This window comes from Anopheles funestus, chromosome 2RL, assembly GCF_943734845.2.
Source record: "Anopheles funestus chromosome 2RL, idAnoFuneDA-416_04, whole genome shotgun sequence".
NCBI classification, from domain to species: Eukaryota; Metazoa; Arthropoda; class Insecta; order Diptera; family Culicidae; genus Anopheles; species Anopheles funestus.
The window spans coordinates 95,154,844-95,174,543 of record NC_064598.1 but is presented as its reverse complement, the minus strand read 5'-3'; the positions used below and the strand labels follow the sequence as shown (position 1 = coordinate 95,174,543).

The 19,700-nt window shown below is 40.0% G+C and overlaps 3 protein-coding genes across 5 annotated transcripts in view; 1 reads left to right on the top strand and 2 right to left on the bottom strand.

The window, feature by feature from the left end:
* Window positions 1-23: 23 nt before the first annotated feature.
* LOC125763415 (zinc finger protein 431-like) lies at window positions 24-2,413 on the bottom strand. Its single transcript, XM_049426607.1, has 4 exons — window positions 2,295-2,413; window positions 1,186-2,211; window positions 961-1,125; window positions 24-886 (listed from the first exon to the last, which is right to left on the bottom strand). The coding sequence occupies exons 1-4, from the start codon at window positions 2,355-2,357 to the stop codon at window positions 47-49; spliced, it is 2,094 nt and encodes a 697-aa protein (XP_049282564.1). The 5' UTR covers window positions 2,358-2,413; the 3' UTR covers window positions 24-46.
* A 592-nt stretch (window positions 2,414-3,005) lies between these two features.
* LOC125763563 (ER membrane protein complex subunit 3) lies at window positions 3,006-4,294 on the top strand. Its single transcript, XM_049426867.1, has 2 exons — window positions 3,006-3,690; window positions 3,760-4,294. The coding sequence occupies exons 1-2, from the start codon at window positions 3,132-3,134 to the stop codon at window positions 3,984-3,986; spliced, it is 786 nt and encodes a 261-aa protein (XP_049282824.1). The 5' UTR covers window positions 3,006-3,131; the 3' UTR covers window positions 3,987-4,294.
* Window positions 4,295-4,366: 72 nt separating this feature from the next.
* Window positions 4,367-19,700, bottom strand: part of LOC125763610 (protein phosphatase 1 regulatory subunit 14B) — a 38,352-nt gene continuing 23,018 nt past the window's right edge. For all 3 annotated transcript variants that reach the window (XM_049426957.1, XM_049426956.1, XM_049426958.1), the window contains exons 2-6: window positions 19,136-19,188; window positions 9,371-9,750; window positions 9,144-9,218; window positions 8,043-8,084; window positions 4,367-7,783 (exon numbers count right to left, since the gene is read on the bottom strand). In XM_049426957.1, coding sequence (XP_049282914.1) covers window positions 7,742-7,783; window positions 8,043-8,084; window positions 9,144-9,218; window positions 9,371-9,583 — 372 coding nt within the window. In that variant the 5' untranslated portion in view covers window positions 9,584-9,750; window positions 19,136-19,188 and the 3' untranslated portion in view covers window positions 4,367-7,741. The remainder of the gene's footprint in view (window positions 7,784-8,042; window positions 8,085-9,143; window positions 9,219-9,370; window positions 9,751-19,135; window positions 19,189-19,700) is intronic.

The window sequence follows — 19,700 nt, the reverse complement described above, 5'->3', positions numbered from 1 at the left end:
GCAAACGTGAGAAGGCTGCGTACTTTGAAGCAGTTGCGTACGTATTTCAATTTGGCTGCAAATTTTCGATTCGATCGATCAGTTCCGCCGATGTAGGCACTTTTGCTGGTTTGTGATTATTGACTGTGTGGTTTCGTAATCCTGCATGTTGTTTGAAGGATTGATTGCACAACTTACAGGAAAACCGATACACTTCCTCGTGTGTGTACGAATGGGCTTTCAGATTGCTTTTCTTGGTGAATTCTTTACCACAACGCTCACAGCTATAGATTGGTTTCACTTTGCCCACGGACGCATGATCGGGATGTTCTTTGCTTTGATGTATTTCTAGATCGACCTTTTTGTAATACACCATGCCGCAAACCACACATGCCATCTCTCTGCCGCTATCGTGTATTTTCTTGTGTCGCAACAGGGGAGCTTTGGTCGAGAATTCTCTTTTACAAATATCACATTTAAATTGCTTTACACCGGTATGCAGTCGTTTGTGAACACGTAGACTATTTGCAAAACGAAACTGCTTCCCGCATGTATCACACATGAACGGTAGCCTCATTTGGTGCAAAAATTTATGCGACCTCAGTGCACCAGGAAACCGAAATACAGAAGCACATTGATCGCACTTGAACGGTCTGGGATCGTCGTGATGTTGCATGTGCACTTTTAAATCTTGAGCGTATTTAAATGTTTTATCGCACAATTTACATGGCATACGCTCATGCTCATGTTCCGTTCGTATATGTTTCTCAAGGAAGCAACGAAAGCCAAAGGATCGGCAGCACTGATCACACTGAAAACGGGCACTGCGGTGGTGTTTGACACGATGAACGGAAAGGGTTGCGAACGATGCATACACATTTCCACATTCTTCACATATTAACGGTTTCTGCACAGTGAAAGAAAAATACCAATGGTCTGTTAAATAGATCAATATAATCGTCACAACGTAGGGACACCCACCTTTGAACTAAGTTGTTTCTTTGGGACAGGTTCACATTCATGATGCCGCAAACCAGCTGCTCCATCGCAAAGAATTCCACACAACGAACAACAAAAATCATCATATGTATTGTATCTAGCTTTTAAAACTTTAATAGGTTGGTCAGCTGAATTGTTCGCATCAGCCTAAGGAATAGAAGGAATTGTTAATGTTTTATAAAAGACTGGTGTACCGACCCTTCTTACCATGTTGTTCGATTTATCTTCATTTTTATGTACTGATTCATTCGCAAAATCTTCTTGTTTGATCATTACATCTAAATATGCTTGATCTAGTTGAATTTCATTTTTATGACATCCATCGGTCCTTTCCCGTACAGACTGATCCAATTCTTCTTTAACTACTGTAACCGGTTCTTCCTTGATTGCCGGATCGTTTTGTTTTTCATTTTCGTCCTCAACTAAACCATAATCGCTGTGAAGATCTTCCGTCTCAGCACTTTTCGGTGATGTCTTTGCACGTTTTGGTTTTGGGACGCCTTTTCGGTTCCACCCGTTCTGAGGTTCGGCCACTCTTAACCGCTCCAGACCCATTTCCCTCCAATGGATACGACGCTGGTGATTGGTCAAGTAGACCTGTTTGTTGAAGCTATGGCAACATAGTTCACACTGAAACGGTCGCCCTCTCAGGTTTTCGTGCGAAGCAAGCTTGGAACGATGCTCAAATGCTCGATCACAGTGTTCGCATTTGAATGGAAGATTTTCTTTGATATGTGAATGCTTTCGATGCTTTAACATAGCGTACACACTGTTAAATTCTACATCACACTCTGGACACACCCGCTTCTGGTGGTTCCGTATATGTATTCTTAAACTCTTCAGATGTTTGTAAGTCGCACCGCATAGATTGCATACGTTCGATCGTTCATTCGTATGCACCTGTTTTAGATGTTGTTTCACAATCGAACTCGTGGCAAATACCTTCTCACAAAGGGGGCATTTAGCACCCTCGTTCGTGTGCCGAAAGACATGGCAGTTTAGTGCTGTTTGTCCACGGAATGTTTTAGGACAGTGCGGGCACTTGTACGGCTTTTCACCCGTGTGCACTCGAAGGTGACACTTTAGGGTGCTTTTGTGCAAAAATCGGCGATGGCATGTCTCACATTCGTGCTGCTTAATACCGTAGTGAACTTTTTCGTGCTGTCGAAGTGTCGCTTGAAATTTGAAGGTTTTATCGCAAAAAGCACAGGTAATGGCACTTTTGTTTTCAATCTGTAAGGATCGAAAGAATAGCTGGGTTATTTGCGGTTTCGGTTAAATTTAATGCACGGTGCAAGACTTTGAAGAATACCAACCGTGGCCAGTGGTTGACCACGTTCAGGAAGTAGCTTTTGCTTAGTTTTCTCGGCGGGTTGCATGTTCAAATTGATTTTATCAATAGCTCCAGACTTTTGCGAATGCTGCTTTCTTTTGCTGATCAATTCCCTTCTATTGTTTACAAACACAACCATTGACATCGCAGTATGCATCGACGTTGTCAACGAAATGTACCGGTTGTCAAAATTCTTCGTCTTTGTAAGCAATTCCAAGAAGCTCGTCTCGGTAAACAAATCACTGGCAAGCGCGAAGAAACTAAACGTTCAAAAGGATTTTCCACCATATCTAAGCACCGTGGACTAAACTTATCACAATGGAGAGAGACAATAAAGGATCGACTGCAGATAATGGCCGAAAACCAGCCGGGAACCTACAATCGCTGCCTACCAGACAGTATTTGGACCAGACGGTGATTCCTATCCTGCTGCAGGGATTGAAAGTATTAGCCAAGGAAAGGCCCCAGGATCCAGTGCAATATTTAGCGAACTTTCTCATGGAAAATCGTAACCGAGTCGAGAAAAGCAATGGAGGAACTACAGAAGATACACAATAAATAAATTTTGTTAGCAAGCTAAAAGTGGTGTTGTTGTGGTCTATGAGCGATAGAAAGAAACGAAAGCGAAGATGGCGGGAAGGGAAAAATCGAGCTAGGTTAAAAACTTTCGATGAAACGACCAACCAACTCACGTTGGCTGTCAAATGGTCTAATCTGTCAAAGGCACATAGTTGGAAAATTTGGTGTGAAATAGTTCTGGCTCGCTAGCATTTCCTTGCGGAAACAGTATATTTATCGTGCAAAAAACGTTTTGTGCACGATGGCTGAGCTGCTGATTGATCCTAACATTCGTGGCTGGGTGTTTTTGCCCATCGTTGTAATCACTTTTCTCGTCGGTATCATCCGACATTATTTTTCCATTCTGATATCGTCTCAGAAAAAGGTAGAACTTACCCAGATCCAGGACAGCCAAGCAATGATCCGGGCACGGCTACTACGAGAAAATGGCAAATACCTAACGCAGCAATCGTTTGCCATGCGTCGGCACTACTTCAACAACGAAGATACGGGTTACTTCAAGACGCAGAAACGAGCACCACCGAGCCCGAACTCGACCGCAATGTTATCGGATCTGGTGAAGGGAAATTTTATCAACGTGTTGCCCATGATCGTGATCGGTGGATGGATTAACTGGATGTTTTCCGGGTTTGTCACTACGAAGGTTCCATTCCCGCTAACTCTTCGCTTCAAGCCGATGTTACAAAGAGGTATCGAGCTTGCCTCACTCGATGCTGCCTGGGTATCGTCCGCATCGTGGTACTTTCTGAACGTTTTTGGTCTGCGAAGTATCTATACACTTGTGCTTGGTGAAAACAATGGTAATTTACTGTGCTATATACGATATGTGCCTGCGCAATAAAAACTAATTTATTTGTCTTCTCTCGTAGCGGCCGATCAAACGCAATCGATGCAGGATCAGATGTCCGGTGCCGCCGTAGCCATGCCACAAGACCCGAAGGCTGCTTTCAAGGCAGAATGGGAGGCGCTGCAGATAACTGAATATCAGAATGTGCTAGCAAATATAGAAAATGAGCTGCTGACCAGTAATGGTCTTTCTGGTGACCAGCCAAGCCAAAGTGCGCCATTAGAGGACGGATCGGCGCTTCGGAATTGATTTGTGAGGGAAGGTCTGTGGCAAATGCATTAATAAGATTAGTTGTTTGAAGGAAAAAAGCATTTTATTCGTTTACGCATTTCATCATAGATAAGCATTTGCACCCTTATTTTCCTTACAAATTATGCATAAGGACAAAAGACACGTTCTAGAAGCGAAAGTTAACCATAGTGCATGGTGTAAACAACCGTAACGAGTTGGTAGTTAAATGAATTATTTAAATCATCTAAAATAACAACATTATCCAGAGTAGTAACTGCTTCGTTTGAAAGCATTTGAAAGGAAATAAAAAAGGGAAAATAATTACACCTCTGCTACATTCTTCAAACATAACATCGTATCGTTTCGGATGTTGGAATTGAACAACTGCCTGCAGCAAACACATTTCTGTAAATGTTTATTACATGTCCTGTCCCTTATCTACGCAACTCGTCCATACATGTGTGGTTAGGATGCATATTGGCTGCTGGACATAGCGCTAAACTTTCCTACTCTAACTAAATTGGCTGTCTTTTCTAGGATCGCACTATTGACCAGTCGTAGCACAAACATCCAAAGATTGGAAGATCGGTGCATTTATTAGGATTGCAAGTCGGTTTTGGATTCCCTACAGGAAATAAGTATTCGTTCACAAAGCACGTTTTGCATAACTAGCGTTTTGCGGCGTTGTTGCTTTTCCGATTCGGGTGAACGCGAACACACATAGACGCAAAATGTATCTTTCTTCTACACAACCTTTACTCGTGCAACTCACTTTTTTAAAGCACTCTAGCACATACAATGTTACGCACTTTTTGTCCACATCTGCTAGAGTTCTACTGCAATTTACGTGCGATCGTGACAGAAGAATCTAATGGTGTAATGCAGTTGAGAGAAAAAAAAACCAAGCATAATATGCAATACATCCGAATGTAGACGGACGCTACATCGTTTAAATTCCTCTTTTATTTCATTTTTTGTTACACTGTTTCACAAAATGTAAACTACCATCGTTAAACACACGGCAGGATTGCTTTAGGAGTTCGACCTCACGTTGATTTTGGTTGATGCGCTGCTATGTGATCGTCTGCACGATCGTTTCTACTGGACAAACACATAGTTCACGCGTGTGTATTTAGGTGTGCACATGCCTTACAGAAAGAAAATTATTCTAGGAAACAACACACTTGAGTAATGGTTAAGATTTTCTAGATGTATAGTTAAGATTGCGACAAGAAAAAGCTACAATCATCCCCCAGCACGGTTAACGTCCGAACGCGAACAAATAGTATAGTGTAACAGCTTTCTTAAGATATGATGTGATATGAAGATGAGAGTATGCGACTGTTCTTGTGGTGAATAATATGTATGAGAGCAAACACAGGATATGAAACTTCTGCCACGTGTGTCGTATGTTTGGCGGTACTAAAATCAACGCTAATGCCAGTAAAGTACAATCTTACTACATTGCGCTCTGCGTTAAATCATCGTGTCAGTATGAAGCTGTCGCCACTATGTCTGATCCAGCGATCTTTCTACATTTTGTGTATGTTGAATATTTTGTTTGTGTGTTTGTTTTTTTTTCAAAATGAATCGCTTTGTCGTTATCATTCAAAAGTTTTGTCCCAACATATTTCTTTATATTTCGTTTTCATTACTCTAAACATTCTGGCGCTCGTGTTTCGGTTTATCACTGTGTTTAAACGATCTTGTTTCTACTTAGAATACGTTCCGTGTGCACAAACTCGTTGATACTCAACTGAACATCTTGCATTATCAACACTTTTTACATCATTGCAGCATAATACTTCCATGTTACATTGTTGATTGAGCAATTTGAGTTGCCTAGTGTAAGCATTAGATGTTGTAATGTGCTAACGACAGTTTACTTAAGAGTGTGTTTATGTCTGTTCTGGTCGCAAGTCTATCTGAATGAAACATAGAAACACCACCCACTTGCATACCTTGAGCGTGAGAGTAAGTGTTGCAGAACAACCAATATGTTGCGATAATTTATTTTCCCGGGGGTTAGTGTGTTACTGAGCCAGTGCACGGGAGTTACTTGCGCATGATAAATTACTGGAAAACTAAAGCTCAAGCTTTGGCCCAAAAAGGACACACCACATTGTATTACCATTTTAGTTCTGCTTTGTTGTTGTTCTACAGTCAAAACAAGAAAATGCTTATCAACGCAAATGTATTATCACATCATACAGCATTGAATCCTTTCCTTTTTATCTCGCTTTCCATTCGTTGAAATCATCGTCAATTGGCTGTTAGTATGTCACTACTAAACGTCATTGTCAAAAATTCAAATGAACCGTTAAATCATCGTTCGTGTTCCACCATAGTATTTTATACAGTTGTCTAATTTTTGCACGTTATTAATGATCATGATCATGCTTCTATTGGCTATTAGTATTACGTTACTATCGAACACAGAAGAGTGATCGAAAGTATTTGTAAGTTGAATAAGTAACAATAGATCAACATTTATGATCATAGATAACCTGCACAAAAGGGACAACAGTACGACATACTCTTATTAGAATGAACGTTGGTGTTCTTTTATTATCGGAATTGATGTAACTAATCATTTTTATTGACTGAGATTTGAACGAATAAAAAGCGAATAAGTAAGAATAATAAAAGTGATAATAAATTTACGCAAATGTAATACATTTCGTCTTCTTTTCACTGAGCAATAAACGCAAAAAACAGAATCAAAATGCTACCCTGAACCAACTCGTGATTTAGCTCAACGACGTGGAAAACATGCGTCCGCTTCTTCCGCTACTTGCCGAGCAGTTGGTTCTTCTGAAGGTCTGATAATTGGCAGTGTACCATTAAAAGTGTCGGAACATTTTTGTATTTTGATTTCGAAGGATTAAAACTCGAACGTGAGAATCTTACAATAAAAAAAGGGTTCCTTAACAACCTTAGTAAACTAAATGCTAGATGTAAACTTAACCCAAATACAAAAAAAAACGATTACGATTACGATTACTACTTTTAAACTTACATCATAATTTGTATTCTGTTCCTACATCATCGTCTATGATCATTATTATTGTTTGTTTTTTTTTCCTTCTTTATAGTAGAGTTTTAGCTTTTGTATCGTAACTGTCCGAGCATACGTTTCCCTTACATCTGTCCCACGTGCTGTGGTTATGTCTATGCTTGTTGCTTGTTTAAAGTATTCTTTGGAGAAAAATTAAATCTTTCTCTTCACCCACACTTTTATCCTACCGTTGCTTCTGGTTGCGTTTCATTTTTTTTTCTTATGCTGCCTGATGCATGAAGCTGTACTTTTTGTATCGTTTAATACCGTTCCTACACATACACACACACCCTTGTCCCTAAACTGGTTTGTATCTTGTAAAACGAAAGACGTGTATCGTGCGTTTTTAACTGTTCCATAATGTATCCTCCCTATTGCCCAAACAGTTTCAATACAATGTACGAAACACAACGTTCGGGGGCGAGTTTTGTTTTTGTTTTTTGTCTCGCTAACATTTTATGCACTTACACAATGTTGATGTAATCGTGTAACTGTTGCTAAAACGCACGCTAATAAAGCTTAGATCGGTCGGACCGGCAGCCCCGTAACGTGACGCTTTGTGCCAGAATCACAGAAACAGATGGATGGAGGACCTCGGAATCTCGGGGTTTTTTTTTGTGCCATGGTAGCAGCAATGGTAGGTTGGTGACGTCGTTAAATGATAATACATTAAATTAATTAAACGCTACATTTAAACTGAAATGACCAGTCCAGCTCAGAGTGTTTTGGCCCTATCCAAAAGATCGCTAATGAATTTCTGTAAAGAGAATTTGAGGAAAAAAATACATAGAGAGATGCAATTAAAAATGTAGCAAATCATTCATTTATAGGAGAAATTTTTTTTTCTTCGAAACATAAATAAAACAGACGATTCAAAATTAGTAATATTTGAAATTTAAACAAAAATAAGATTAAAAAATAAGATAATGGAAAAAGCAAGATTTTAGTACAGCAACACATCCAAAAACGACTCGTGTTTTGATGGAAAGTAATGCATAAAAACCAAAACAACTTACCGATATGTCTTGCGGTGGTCGTTTGCATGCGGAAAGCAGGCTCTGCAAGATAGAAAGGCAAACGGATATGTAAATTAATTATAAGGCAAAAAAACGACGACGGAGTTACGGTAGGTGTTGTGCGTCTGGCATGTGTTTTGGGTAGCGAATGGGAAAAGATTGTGCAATTAATTAGTTCACTGAATTAGTGAATCGGTTACGATTCACGTTCGGCCAGACAGCCTTCACAAACCCATAACAGTCGAAATCGATTGGGGCTGAGTTTTTACTCTCAAATCACCATCAATTCTGACCTAGAGAATGCAAATGAATTTAGTCATCAAACGAACAACCTGAAACTGTTCTGCAATAGGTGAAACAATCGCAAATGTTCCCGACAAAAATCTGAAGAAACCGTATCTTTTAATAATAGTATTGCATCGAAAGTATAATTTTATTGCAAAAAGTTTCGATTTCAAGACAATTAGCACTCTTTCATCCAAACAGGTCAACATCATGTGCCAAAGATGTTGGGAGTCTGACACTTCCTAAAGCAATCCAAACGACCTTTCTATAGTACATTCCTATTTTCAAACTCTCCTTTAATGTCATATACCGTGGGTAGGAGTTGTCTTAGTTCCGCATATCTTTTAGCTACCCATATTGAGCAGTAGCAAACGAAAAAAACCCAAAACGTTTAAACTGCCGACGAGAGAACAAAAAAAATGATTTCATAGCTCGAATACCTCTTATTCATTATTTCTTGTCGGTTGCGATTTTATGAGATTTTCCTTCGGTCTATACCACCGACGAGCATCGCTACCCACCAGATGGTGGTGGTGGGTAATACCGTGCCCCTGATACAACCATCAGCAACATCATGGACGGTTTTTAACCGGTAGCACAAAATCCGATTGTTACGATATAGGATTTAAAAATATAATCTTCAGAAACAGCAGCGATTGGTTCGCCCGGATGTGTACGGTACGGACCGCAGATCGTTAGATCGTTTCTTTTTTTTTTCTCCTCCCAATCAAAAGAAGAATTATTTTTGGACCTTTCCACATGCAATGGACGGACACGTCAGGAGGATCACGATGTGCTGTTTTCCATTATACTTACGAACAAATGCGATCTTCTTATGTCATCGGTGTCCATGTCTAGAATCTCGTCGATGTCCACGTCGATTGCTTCTGTCTGTGCTCGTTGCGGGTTGCGGGAAAGGTATCAAACCAAACAGAACCGGAAAGAAGACAAGAGCAGAACCAAAAAGTTAAACGTATTAATTAACAACCGTTGCCGGCAGAAAGGCCTGGCTGTGGAATTAATCGACGCGCCCGGCGACTTACGGGAGGATCGAACAGTTTCTGCAGCTCGTCGTACAGCCACATCTCCACCGCTAGCCGTTTCCGGATCAGACTCATCTGGTGCGAACCGTACTTTGCTGTGAGGAACTTCTCCCGGCGCTCCTTGACCTCGCCCTTCTCGGTAAAGTTGACGCGCAGTCCAGTGCGGCCGGGGGATCGCTCGCAATCGTTCATGGTTTCAACGCTACACTGCATGATCTGTGTCGGTCGGAACGTCGCCTGTGAGACCTGTGCCGGATCCTCGTCTTCTAATCGCCCGAGGTGATGAGATTGTTCGCCACGAAATTGACGAACTTTAAAAGTTGTTTCCTCCCTTTTTCCCGATTCTCCTTCCAGCTATATTCCACGTACCGTAAGGCAGTCTGTAAGTAGATAGAAGAAAGAAAACGTGGGATTTAATAAATTAATAACACTAAGCGTTAAATTGATAGCTCAAAGCGTGATGCGCTTCGTTGTCACATTGTGTGTGTGTGTGAGTGTTTCGGCCTCTCTCCTGTCTAGTTAAGCACTCACACACACACACACACACACACACACACACACACACACACACACACACATACACACACGTCGGGGATAATGTAATTAAGCCTTATTTATCATGTCCCTACTTAAGTCGGCATCGTTTTGGCGGCAGATTTTTCAAACGCACCGAACTTGACCACCGCCTGTGGTCGTTGTGGTGTGGGGCTGGGATAGTTACTGGACAGGATTTTCCATTTCTCTTCTCGAAAAGATCTTCGTTCGAGCGTCATTACAATATCACAGACACCTAGAGTCGCGTGATTGACTGATCGAAACGATTCGGAAAGGTGTGAAACAGTGATCGTTAGCCTTTTCGTTGCTATCTGTTATACATTTGCCAGAAAGATAGCAGGAGTGAGCGAGATGTAAAGTAGCAGTTCCCGTTTCATGTCAAGATGATTTTAGGATTTAATCATTACAGGCAAGAACAGGCACCGTGATACGTGATAACACCGGTTCTCCATTAAACGATGCGTGCCGTATGAATCACATGCGGTTGAAGAAAACGGCAGATATGCTATTTATAAGAAAGAGCAATGTGTTTCCATTACGCAGCAAATGCTTTATTACACTCTTCTTATCATTTCCTCATCCGTCGGTCGGATTCGATGTAGTTTCAAAATTTGAGAACCATCACTTTGGTGGCCTATCGAAGCGTCAATCAGCGATCGTTTCCTCAACGATATGTATTTACTTGTCGTACCAGCCACGTAATATGTCGCATCCATGGCAAATGACAGTGCAATACGGCTTGTAACAATTTATTGAATCATCCATGTGTGTAAATGGCAGCACAATGTTTAGAAATTGATAATGGAAATCAGCATGACGAAAGGTTGTCTAAACAAGCAAACTGATCAGGAGAATGTTTTTAAGCTGCAGGACCAATTTACAGAGTCACTGCTGTCAAATGAGGTTATGAAAAATTGCGTCAGTAAACAACAAAAATTAACGGAAAGTTGTAAATAAATACTAGCAAACCAGAAATACTATTTCTTGCGACGTGCAGTGTTATACATGATGCTACACACCATCATCCTCATCTTCATCATTTTCGAACCGTACCGGGAAACAATATTTAATGTCTCCCTAATGCACCTTCTCCACCGGAAGTCTGCTTTGAAGCCCAGTTCGCTCTTGTTTTACTCAATGTAAACGTATGTAATCACGTATGTTCGTAGCATCAACCTTTCTTTTGCATGAATCCATCATCAGAACAATGAGCTCCAACTTCCTAGTTGTCTGGTAGGGAGCCATTAAGCCGCGACATTTTGACGAGAGACCTCCTGCCACACTGTGCGCTGGGGAAGGAACCCAAGAGCCAGAGTTTCTGTGTCGCCATAGGGAGGTGTGCTTTTTATTTTGCAATCATTGCCAATGCGGAAAAGCTTGATTGTTTGATGCTCACTGCCAACAGTACTGCATTCTTGTGCCGTTGTCTTTATGAGTGACGAGCTAAATGTGGAACGACAGCATCGGATGTATACATTGCTCCATCTTGCTTGGGTTGCCCTTTCTCCACCACGTCTCATGGATCAAGTATCACACACTATACTATCCTGTCGTTGGGGTCGGTTCGTTGTGCACTATAATAATGATCGATATTTTATTATTATCAAACCACCAGTAGACGGAACTTCAAGTGCTCTATCTCGCATGCAAATTCCGATCGGTTAGAATCAGGTTCGCAATTCATCGTTCCAAGACCACGCCGGTATGCTGCTATGCTCCACTTTCCACCACTAGTGGCATCCGTTTAGCAGCTTTTTACCGTTTCTGCAGATTGTACACAAAAACATGTGCTTCTCTGTTTGCTACCTGGTTGTAATTCCAATACTCTCCTTGCCCATGGTTTGGATGCGAAGTAATAGACGTCCGGACTGGGAAGACTGGAGGAGGAAACTTGACAGTGATGTTCTCTTGTATTTTGCTCTATTTTCATTAGTAAAGCATGCCACCTCACGCTGTCGCATCTATGTGGTACACACCCTTTTGTCAGATTATGAACTGTAACATGAGTGCATGTCCCACAGCATCGGGGGCAATAGATTGTTGTGCTAAGTAATTCCTCTTCTTTCATTGTATGCAAAAGCGCCGACTTCTTTGAAATGATGATGAACTTGCGAAGGAACTCTCCTATTGTCCTCTTGCACAACGTAACATAACTGTACACCTGTGCCGCTTCCATGGCCAGTTTCATTTTACTGAGCAGCAAACAACGGAAGCGATAAAAACAATACACAATGTTCCATTTTATAGACCTGATCAGCACTGTTCAGCCAAGAGACTTAACTATGCTGTTTTTATTTCAATGGTTTGCAATGGTTTGGTTCCAGAAATTCAGGAATTTCTGGAGGTCTCTGGACGAATATCTGGAGTTTTTAGATCTCTGGAGATTCTTTCGTCTTTATTTTATGTTAGACACTGTACGTCACTGGAAAATGTCGCTATATAAACGCATCCTTTGCATCTGCAATGAACGAAATGCGCATTCCCAGATCGTTAATCGATATATTAAACGAATGCTGACGTCAACGGTGCCAGACCGGTGGAAGTGAATGTGCATCTTCTCCCATTGCAGTTTCTTCAATGTTCTAAACATTTGTTTTCCATCAACGTCACGTCGTCGTGACGATCGCGATCGCCAATTGCATTAATTATTTTCACTCACAGCAGAGCAGCGTCCTGCACCCATGGATTGCAATGGAAGACAGTTTACGAAACCATCACAACTCCGTGCGAAATCGAAACCAGATCCACACCACGCTGATGACTTTACGTTGGTCAAAACCAAAAAAAAAGCTTCCCATCTCGTTTTACACGATTCGAACATCGTTAACGTGTACACATTTATAACCATAAAGATACATAACAGCACAGCATTTTCCAGCATTAAACCATATCTCCCTCGATAGATACCACGGACAGCGTTTTCTTGTGTGTGTGCACATCCTCCATCCACAAGCTGGTGGCTCCTTAGAGCCGCATAATTCGATCAACATAACCAGTCCCCGCTGTTGCTGCAGCTTGGCTTCGCTTTTACACCAAAGGGAATCGTGCGTAACGACCGTCGAGTTAATTGAATGTGAAATGAGCACCCATTTGACGGCAAACCAACCATGATGGACAGTTCCATTCGATCCTATGTAGGGTTGAGCTGAAACAGAAGTGAGGGCGCCTTTTTTTCGCGAGCTTACAAGCCACAAGAATAACCTGCATTGAACGGGTGGTTTATTCCCTTTGCATTCATATTCAAAAATGGTCCAGTGCAAAGCACCTTCTTTGACAAACGCAACGAAAAACTGTTATAAAAAGTTGGCAAACTTGAGAGGTTTCTTAAGGGTAAATTATTAACATAATACCTGCAAAGAGCAGTCTCAAATTGTGTCTGATCCAATTATGGAACTAGGACAACACAAATCTGAAAATCTTTTCTTCTTTCTTGAAAAAGACTATTGAAGAATTTCAAGCATTGCTCACTATCTCATTGTGCAAGCAACTTGAGAAGGGAATGGATACTTAATAGCTTAAAATTTGATATTCTTTTGCATTTATTTTGTTGCAGTGCATCTTCTTCAAACGATTCGTTTGTTTACCCAACGTTTGCTGGCCATTTTCCCTTGCCATCGTCTTTGTTGGGGATGTGCGTGCAGGAAAAGTTGTGTGATTGTAATTAAAAATAAATTATTGATGTTGTTTATGGAACTGACAATCACACGAAGTAAAGCCATTTTGTTTTTTGTCAAATAACACGCTCTTGCTGGATTATTGTTTTTGCTTGTACAGGAGTTCTTATGCAAACAAAATCGACTATTTGCGTGATATAATCCATAATTGAATAGAATTACTACTGGTGTTTCATAAAGTTTCACCAGCACCACTAATGTCTGGGATTTTGTAAATCACCCTTTAATGGTGCAATGAACCATAACACACAGATTGAGTGCGCTTCAGGTGTAAACTTTTCGATTCCATTCCCCGCCAATTAGACATGAAGGTAATGCTATATCGAGCTAATAAACACATGTATAGGTACTATTGAAAGTATAAATAAGTTTTATCCAGCGAAAGTAAAATTCTGACAGTAGTACATCCAACACGCAACTGTCTACGTTCACCAGCAGTTAAATTTATTTCTGCAATGGCTTGAAATCTACATATGGAAGAACGCCAACACATGTAGAGATCAAGTCAGGGTCGTACAAAAGCGTTGCACCCTTAATACAGCTGCACACAAACACAGGCTTTTCACAGGTCGGCGAGCAACGGAACCGGTGTTACCGGAAGCACTTTATGGAGTTGGTCCATAAAGCATTGTCTGAAAACACGGAATATGGTTGCCTGAAGAGGAAAGCGGTCTAGCGCAACGCATCCAACGCAGACCATTTTAATCAAGTATAATTAGAGGATTTTTTATGCCACTTCGCGCGCTTGTTCCGGTTCTTTGACGCGCCATAGACTTGACAATATTTAATTGGATCATAACGCACCGGGATGAAACGCCACGAGGAGTGACAAAATACATTAAAAGCTAGCAGTAAAGCTTGTGCGTAGCACATTTGCATAAAGAAAAAATCTTCTTTGTTTCCAAGAATTCAACTTTGTTTGCTATTGCGGAAGAATGGTTTATGTTCAGAAAATAAACAGTACATTGAGTTTGGTGTGCCTCATTCATTACGCATAATTTTACCGCAAAAAAAAAGTTGTATAAAAGCGGATGAGCTAAGACTCTTTCATAGAAGTGCTCATGGCAAGTAAAGTCAACAAAAAAGAACGCTAGTTGTTTCCAAGAATCGTATATTTTCATGGCGCAAAAAATTACCTTCCGTTGGATATTGAGTACTTCATCTTAATCAATAATCCAAAGTTGCTTCGTTATGTATCGAGCTTAGCTCCAAAAGTTTTCGTTAATCATTCAAGATTTGGTTTTGAAGAACATTGAGTTGAGAAAAATTACATTCTGCCGTGCGTATAATGCGAATGAAGGTACCTGCCATGCCATCTTGGGAAGCACCGTTCCAGAGAGGAGAATGGAATCGTATTAAGTTCTGGTGGAAAAGAAACCGTTCAACAGCTGACGCTGGTTTGCCCAAGTATCCTCTACAGTAATACGTGCCAGAATGTCGGTGCGAAAGCTGAACCAGAGAATGATGTCACCTACTAACGACGCTCGCGTGACGACCTGAAACGTGAAACCCTGGCCCAGAGCCACAAGCAGGAGCCTTCCCGTCTGCTGCACACTTTCCGTAGGCTCCCACTACTGGCAGACGACTTCGCGTTTCTTTTTATCCCACTCCGATCAATGGGGTCCCGCCGATCGTAGAAACCGGTTATTGAAGTCGCATCAGATCTTGCCCCGGCGATCGACAACGATCGGTGAACTCCCTCCGGGAGGCTAGAGGGCTCTATCGACATTCGCAAGTTGAGCCCTCCACGGCGAACGCGACTTGCGTCCTAATTGGAGGACAAGAAAAAAAAGCACCTCCAATGTTTCGTTACGTCATTCGATGTGTACTCCTCCATTGCATGTTGGCAATGCTACGGACTTACCGCCATCTAGTCCATGTGCTGCGAAAGCATTTGAAGCTTCGTCTGTACTTGAACTATATTTTCCCTCTCAAAAGGTGGAACACAGAAAAAATGTGCAATAAGTGGCAACATCTTCAGTTGATGTGGTTTAACCGTACACCCAAAAAGGTGCAGTAATAGCGTGAAAAATATTTCACTAATATCCTCGAACGACGCACTCCTCTCAATAGATCGCTACACAACATAATAGCACAATTGCGTGTGGCAAATTTATTGCATCATCAGTAGCTCCCGAGTGTGAAATAAATCCTGCCGCATGCTACCTTTTGCAGAGTCGGTTGGTTTCGATGTGGCTTTTCACACTCCGCTAACGATGTCAGTTCCTTGTCGCGAACTTTTTTTCTTTACCATATCGACAAACTCCCGCAAACCAGTAACGAGTAAATATTTAACTCACTCACTGGACAGTGGTAATTAATGTTACAAAAGCGCGCTCAATTTTAGCGCAGCAACGTTTACCGCGTATCACGAGAATGTCTGTGAGGTTTTTTTTATCTTGAAAGCATTCGAAATATTGCATGATGCTAAACACATTCATAAATGAACTTCAGTGATTATTGACAGGAACACTTTTCGTTACCAACTTTATTAGCCTAATTTACCAACAAACACGAATAGAGAGTAGATCGTGGTAATGCGTTCTCCGGTACATTAAATATTGACATTGACCATTAAAAATTGTGGATAAATTCTAAATCATTTGTGACGCATATTATGCTACATTATTTGATCTTCTGTATGCGTCAAAGAGGCATTTCAATGCTAATTATACACCATCCTACGGTCGAGATAAGCTACTGTTAAGAATACTACAGCCAAAGACTCCAACGTATATTTCATCCTAAAAGATGATAAATGACGTATCCCGCAAATCACCTCCCACATTATTATCTTCTATTAAAGAACGCATCTATGGTGGTTCCATTTTCAGAGCATTGTTAGATGAAGTCACACAGACTAGCGATCCATCAGGATGTAATGTCTAGCATAGGCTGAACAAATTACCCAGATTTATTGTAGCCTACCGATGTGGCCGTCATGCGATAAGCTATAAATAATACTATAAATCTCCCATGTCATTTCGGAAGATTTGCCCTTCATTCTTGGCTAGTTATCCTTCCACACAGTGTCACAGCGATGCAAAAAAACCAAACAGTAGCCACACTATAAAAATCATGGACAGCAATTAGCAATCACATGAACACAAACTCCACCAGGTCCATACGACGTTATTCATTAACAAACAAAAATATTGTTCATATCTCACGACACAAAGAATGGCCGATGGGGATGTGCTGTACACTCCGTGGGATTAATATCAATATACTAAAGTATGCAAATTACAGACCATTTCCATTGTTATTGTCACAAACATTTATCACCATCGTATCCTACTTGAGAGAACAATCTTCATCTCTGGTTCAAAAGTTTCACCATAAAATGATAAAACGGTTTACAACGCACAAAAAGGGAACGAAATAACATCTGATCACACGGGATGCTCCAGTAAAATGGATCTTTAAGCAAAACATAAACAATGCATTTTCTAACCGCGTCACTAAACGCTTAGCAATTGTCGCGTTTGCGAACAATTGGTTATTTTTGAGTAATTTAGAAAAAATTAAGAAATTGTTGTATTTTAATGCGGACTTGTTGGAATAAGTTTCTTTTCATTAAAATAATGCTTTAAGTAAAAAAAAGAATAAAAAATAATAAAAAAATATTTTTAACTCGAAAATTTCATAAGGCTTACCCCTTGCCATTTTTTGAGCAATTTAGCAAAATTTTAAAATTTGTTTTATTTTCATGCGAAATTGCTACAATAAGTTTCTTTTCACTCAAATAATGCTTCAAATAGAAAAAAGAACAAAAAATAATAAAAAATAAAAAAAAATTCTAAAAATGTGAAAATTTTCTAAGGCTATAGCCTTAGTTTTTTTTAAGTAATTTTGCAAAAATTTATAAATTGATTTATTTTAATGCCAATTGATTGAAATAAGTTTCTTTACACTCAAATAATGCTTTAAATAAAAAAAAGAATAAAAAAATTAAAAAAAATCTATAAATTTCAAAATCTTCTAAGGCGTCGCGTTCGCAAACGCGACAATTGCTAAGCATGTTGTGACGGGGTTACTGCAGCAAATGTTAGTCTCTTCTCAACTTGTGTACACTGTGTTGTGCCTAGTATCTCGGTTAAACTCGTTGAGTTGTAAACAAACTTTCATGCCAAACAAATGAACCATTCACATTCGTTTTTCTCACCACAAACAAGCGTGCCTGGAAGTCGACGACTTCAGGATACAAGGTGACAGTCATCTTCCACCTCGAAAACATAGTTTGCAGAAGAATGCAATTCACAGCCATTATAACTGCACATTTCTCCCACCACCGCACGACCTTTGATGACCTTAGGAGCAGCATATGGCAATATTGCAACTGTTTAACGTCAGCAAATGCACAATCTCAGTCATTCATCACTTACCCATGTGTTTGCAATACAAAAAGAGGAAATTTCAAATACAACACAAAGGCGTACAAAACAATTGCTAATGCGCGTGACAATGAAAAGCATTTGTATGTTGTGAAAAAAAACACTTGAACTCCAAAGCAAATTTCTCCTTTTACAAAAGTATGTGAGAACTTTTCCCAGTATTAGCCTTGGAATTGTAGTGAAAGTTTTGTAATTCTCAACCATTTATAATTACTGTCATTATTATGCTTTCTAATTTTATATGAACAAATATTTATTTTAATTTTGGCTATAAAATATACATATTAGTTCCACACCACACTCTATCTTCAGCAGGAGAAGGTATTTGGTTCTCATCATTCAAGCATAAATTCCATCGTACTTATAATTGTGATTGGTAACGATCGGATTATTTTACACCAGCTTATCGTTAAGTCACACTTCAACGCGGCTTATCTGATTTAGTCTTTATCGATAAATAAACGAAGTGCTTAAAAGCGGCAAAGCGCCAGCCAGTAGAATAATAAACCCCAACCTGCCTATCGGTTTTGCTTCTTGGCAACCTTTATAATCTCGAGCATGACCCAATTCAACTGAGTTACAGTACAATTACAAACAATTCCTTTAACAAGATGAAGTTCCTTATTTACCTTGTTTTTGCTTTTCATTCACAATATCAGAATACCAGAAAACATCACAATTACAAGGCCAGAATCCAGAAACTTTGCCACTTGAACCCGAAACAACATGCAAGCAACAGGAACTCTTTCATATATCGTGGTCGTTCGAAATATAGACCACCAGACACTTTCTACCAGAAATACGACGTTGATAAGATAGATGAGCGAATTAATAATCGAGCAATGCTCCTACGTGTACTGTTACTAACGTTATCAGTAGCAGAGGAAAACAACTCTCCCCCAACATTACGCTTGGTTTAATCATTGTGACGTACGAAAATGCTCTGCACACAGTCACATTCTATTTTCTACCAGCTCGCTACCACCACTTCTTCTATCCTAAACTATCCAATCTTATCGAAACATCCACAAATATGTGATCGTATCACCATACGGAACTTAGATTTGCAGTAATACCTTGAACACTCACAGTTATGCGATAATAAGGAAAAATGTAATCTTTCAGTTATGCATAAGCCTTACCGTTAAGATACAATTAGTAGTCAACAATTTCCGCTCAACTCGACGAATCTGATCTGTAAAAGAAAAGACAAAAAAAGATAGAAATTTAGAAGATGTTATATATTTTTTTGGGAACATTAATTCTAGAAAGCTAGAAATAGAATTTTATTTGTTGAGTAAAATACAATATCAATGCATAATTAATTAATTTAACTCAGTCGATGGTTGATCGAAACATCCAAGAATTAAGTCTCCTTTTCAGATTATAGCAATTATGTATTTTTATTGTAAATGTTGGATTGCCTTCCTCTTCCTTCGGATCATACCGTGCAGAGAAACTGACCAGCAAAACAAAAACAATTATCAACGCAATCTATGCTAGACGAATTGATTTAAATTAAAATCATGCCAACACACTTCCGTTGAACAAAACGAGGAAGAATTCTGTTTCGTTTTTCAATTGGCAAATCAAGGCCAAATCCGTAGAAAATCGACTTGATGAAAAATCTCGTGATGGCACGTGAAGTGCAGCCGAAATGTTCAATCGGTTCAGTTTCATCCATCCGAACGGCCTTCACTTCAAGTG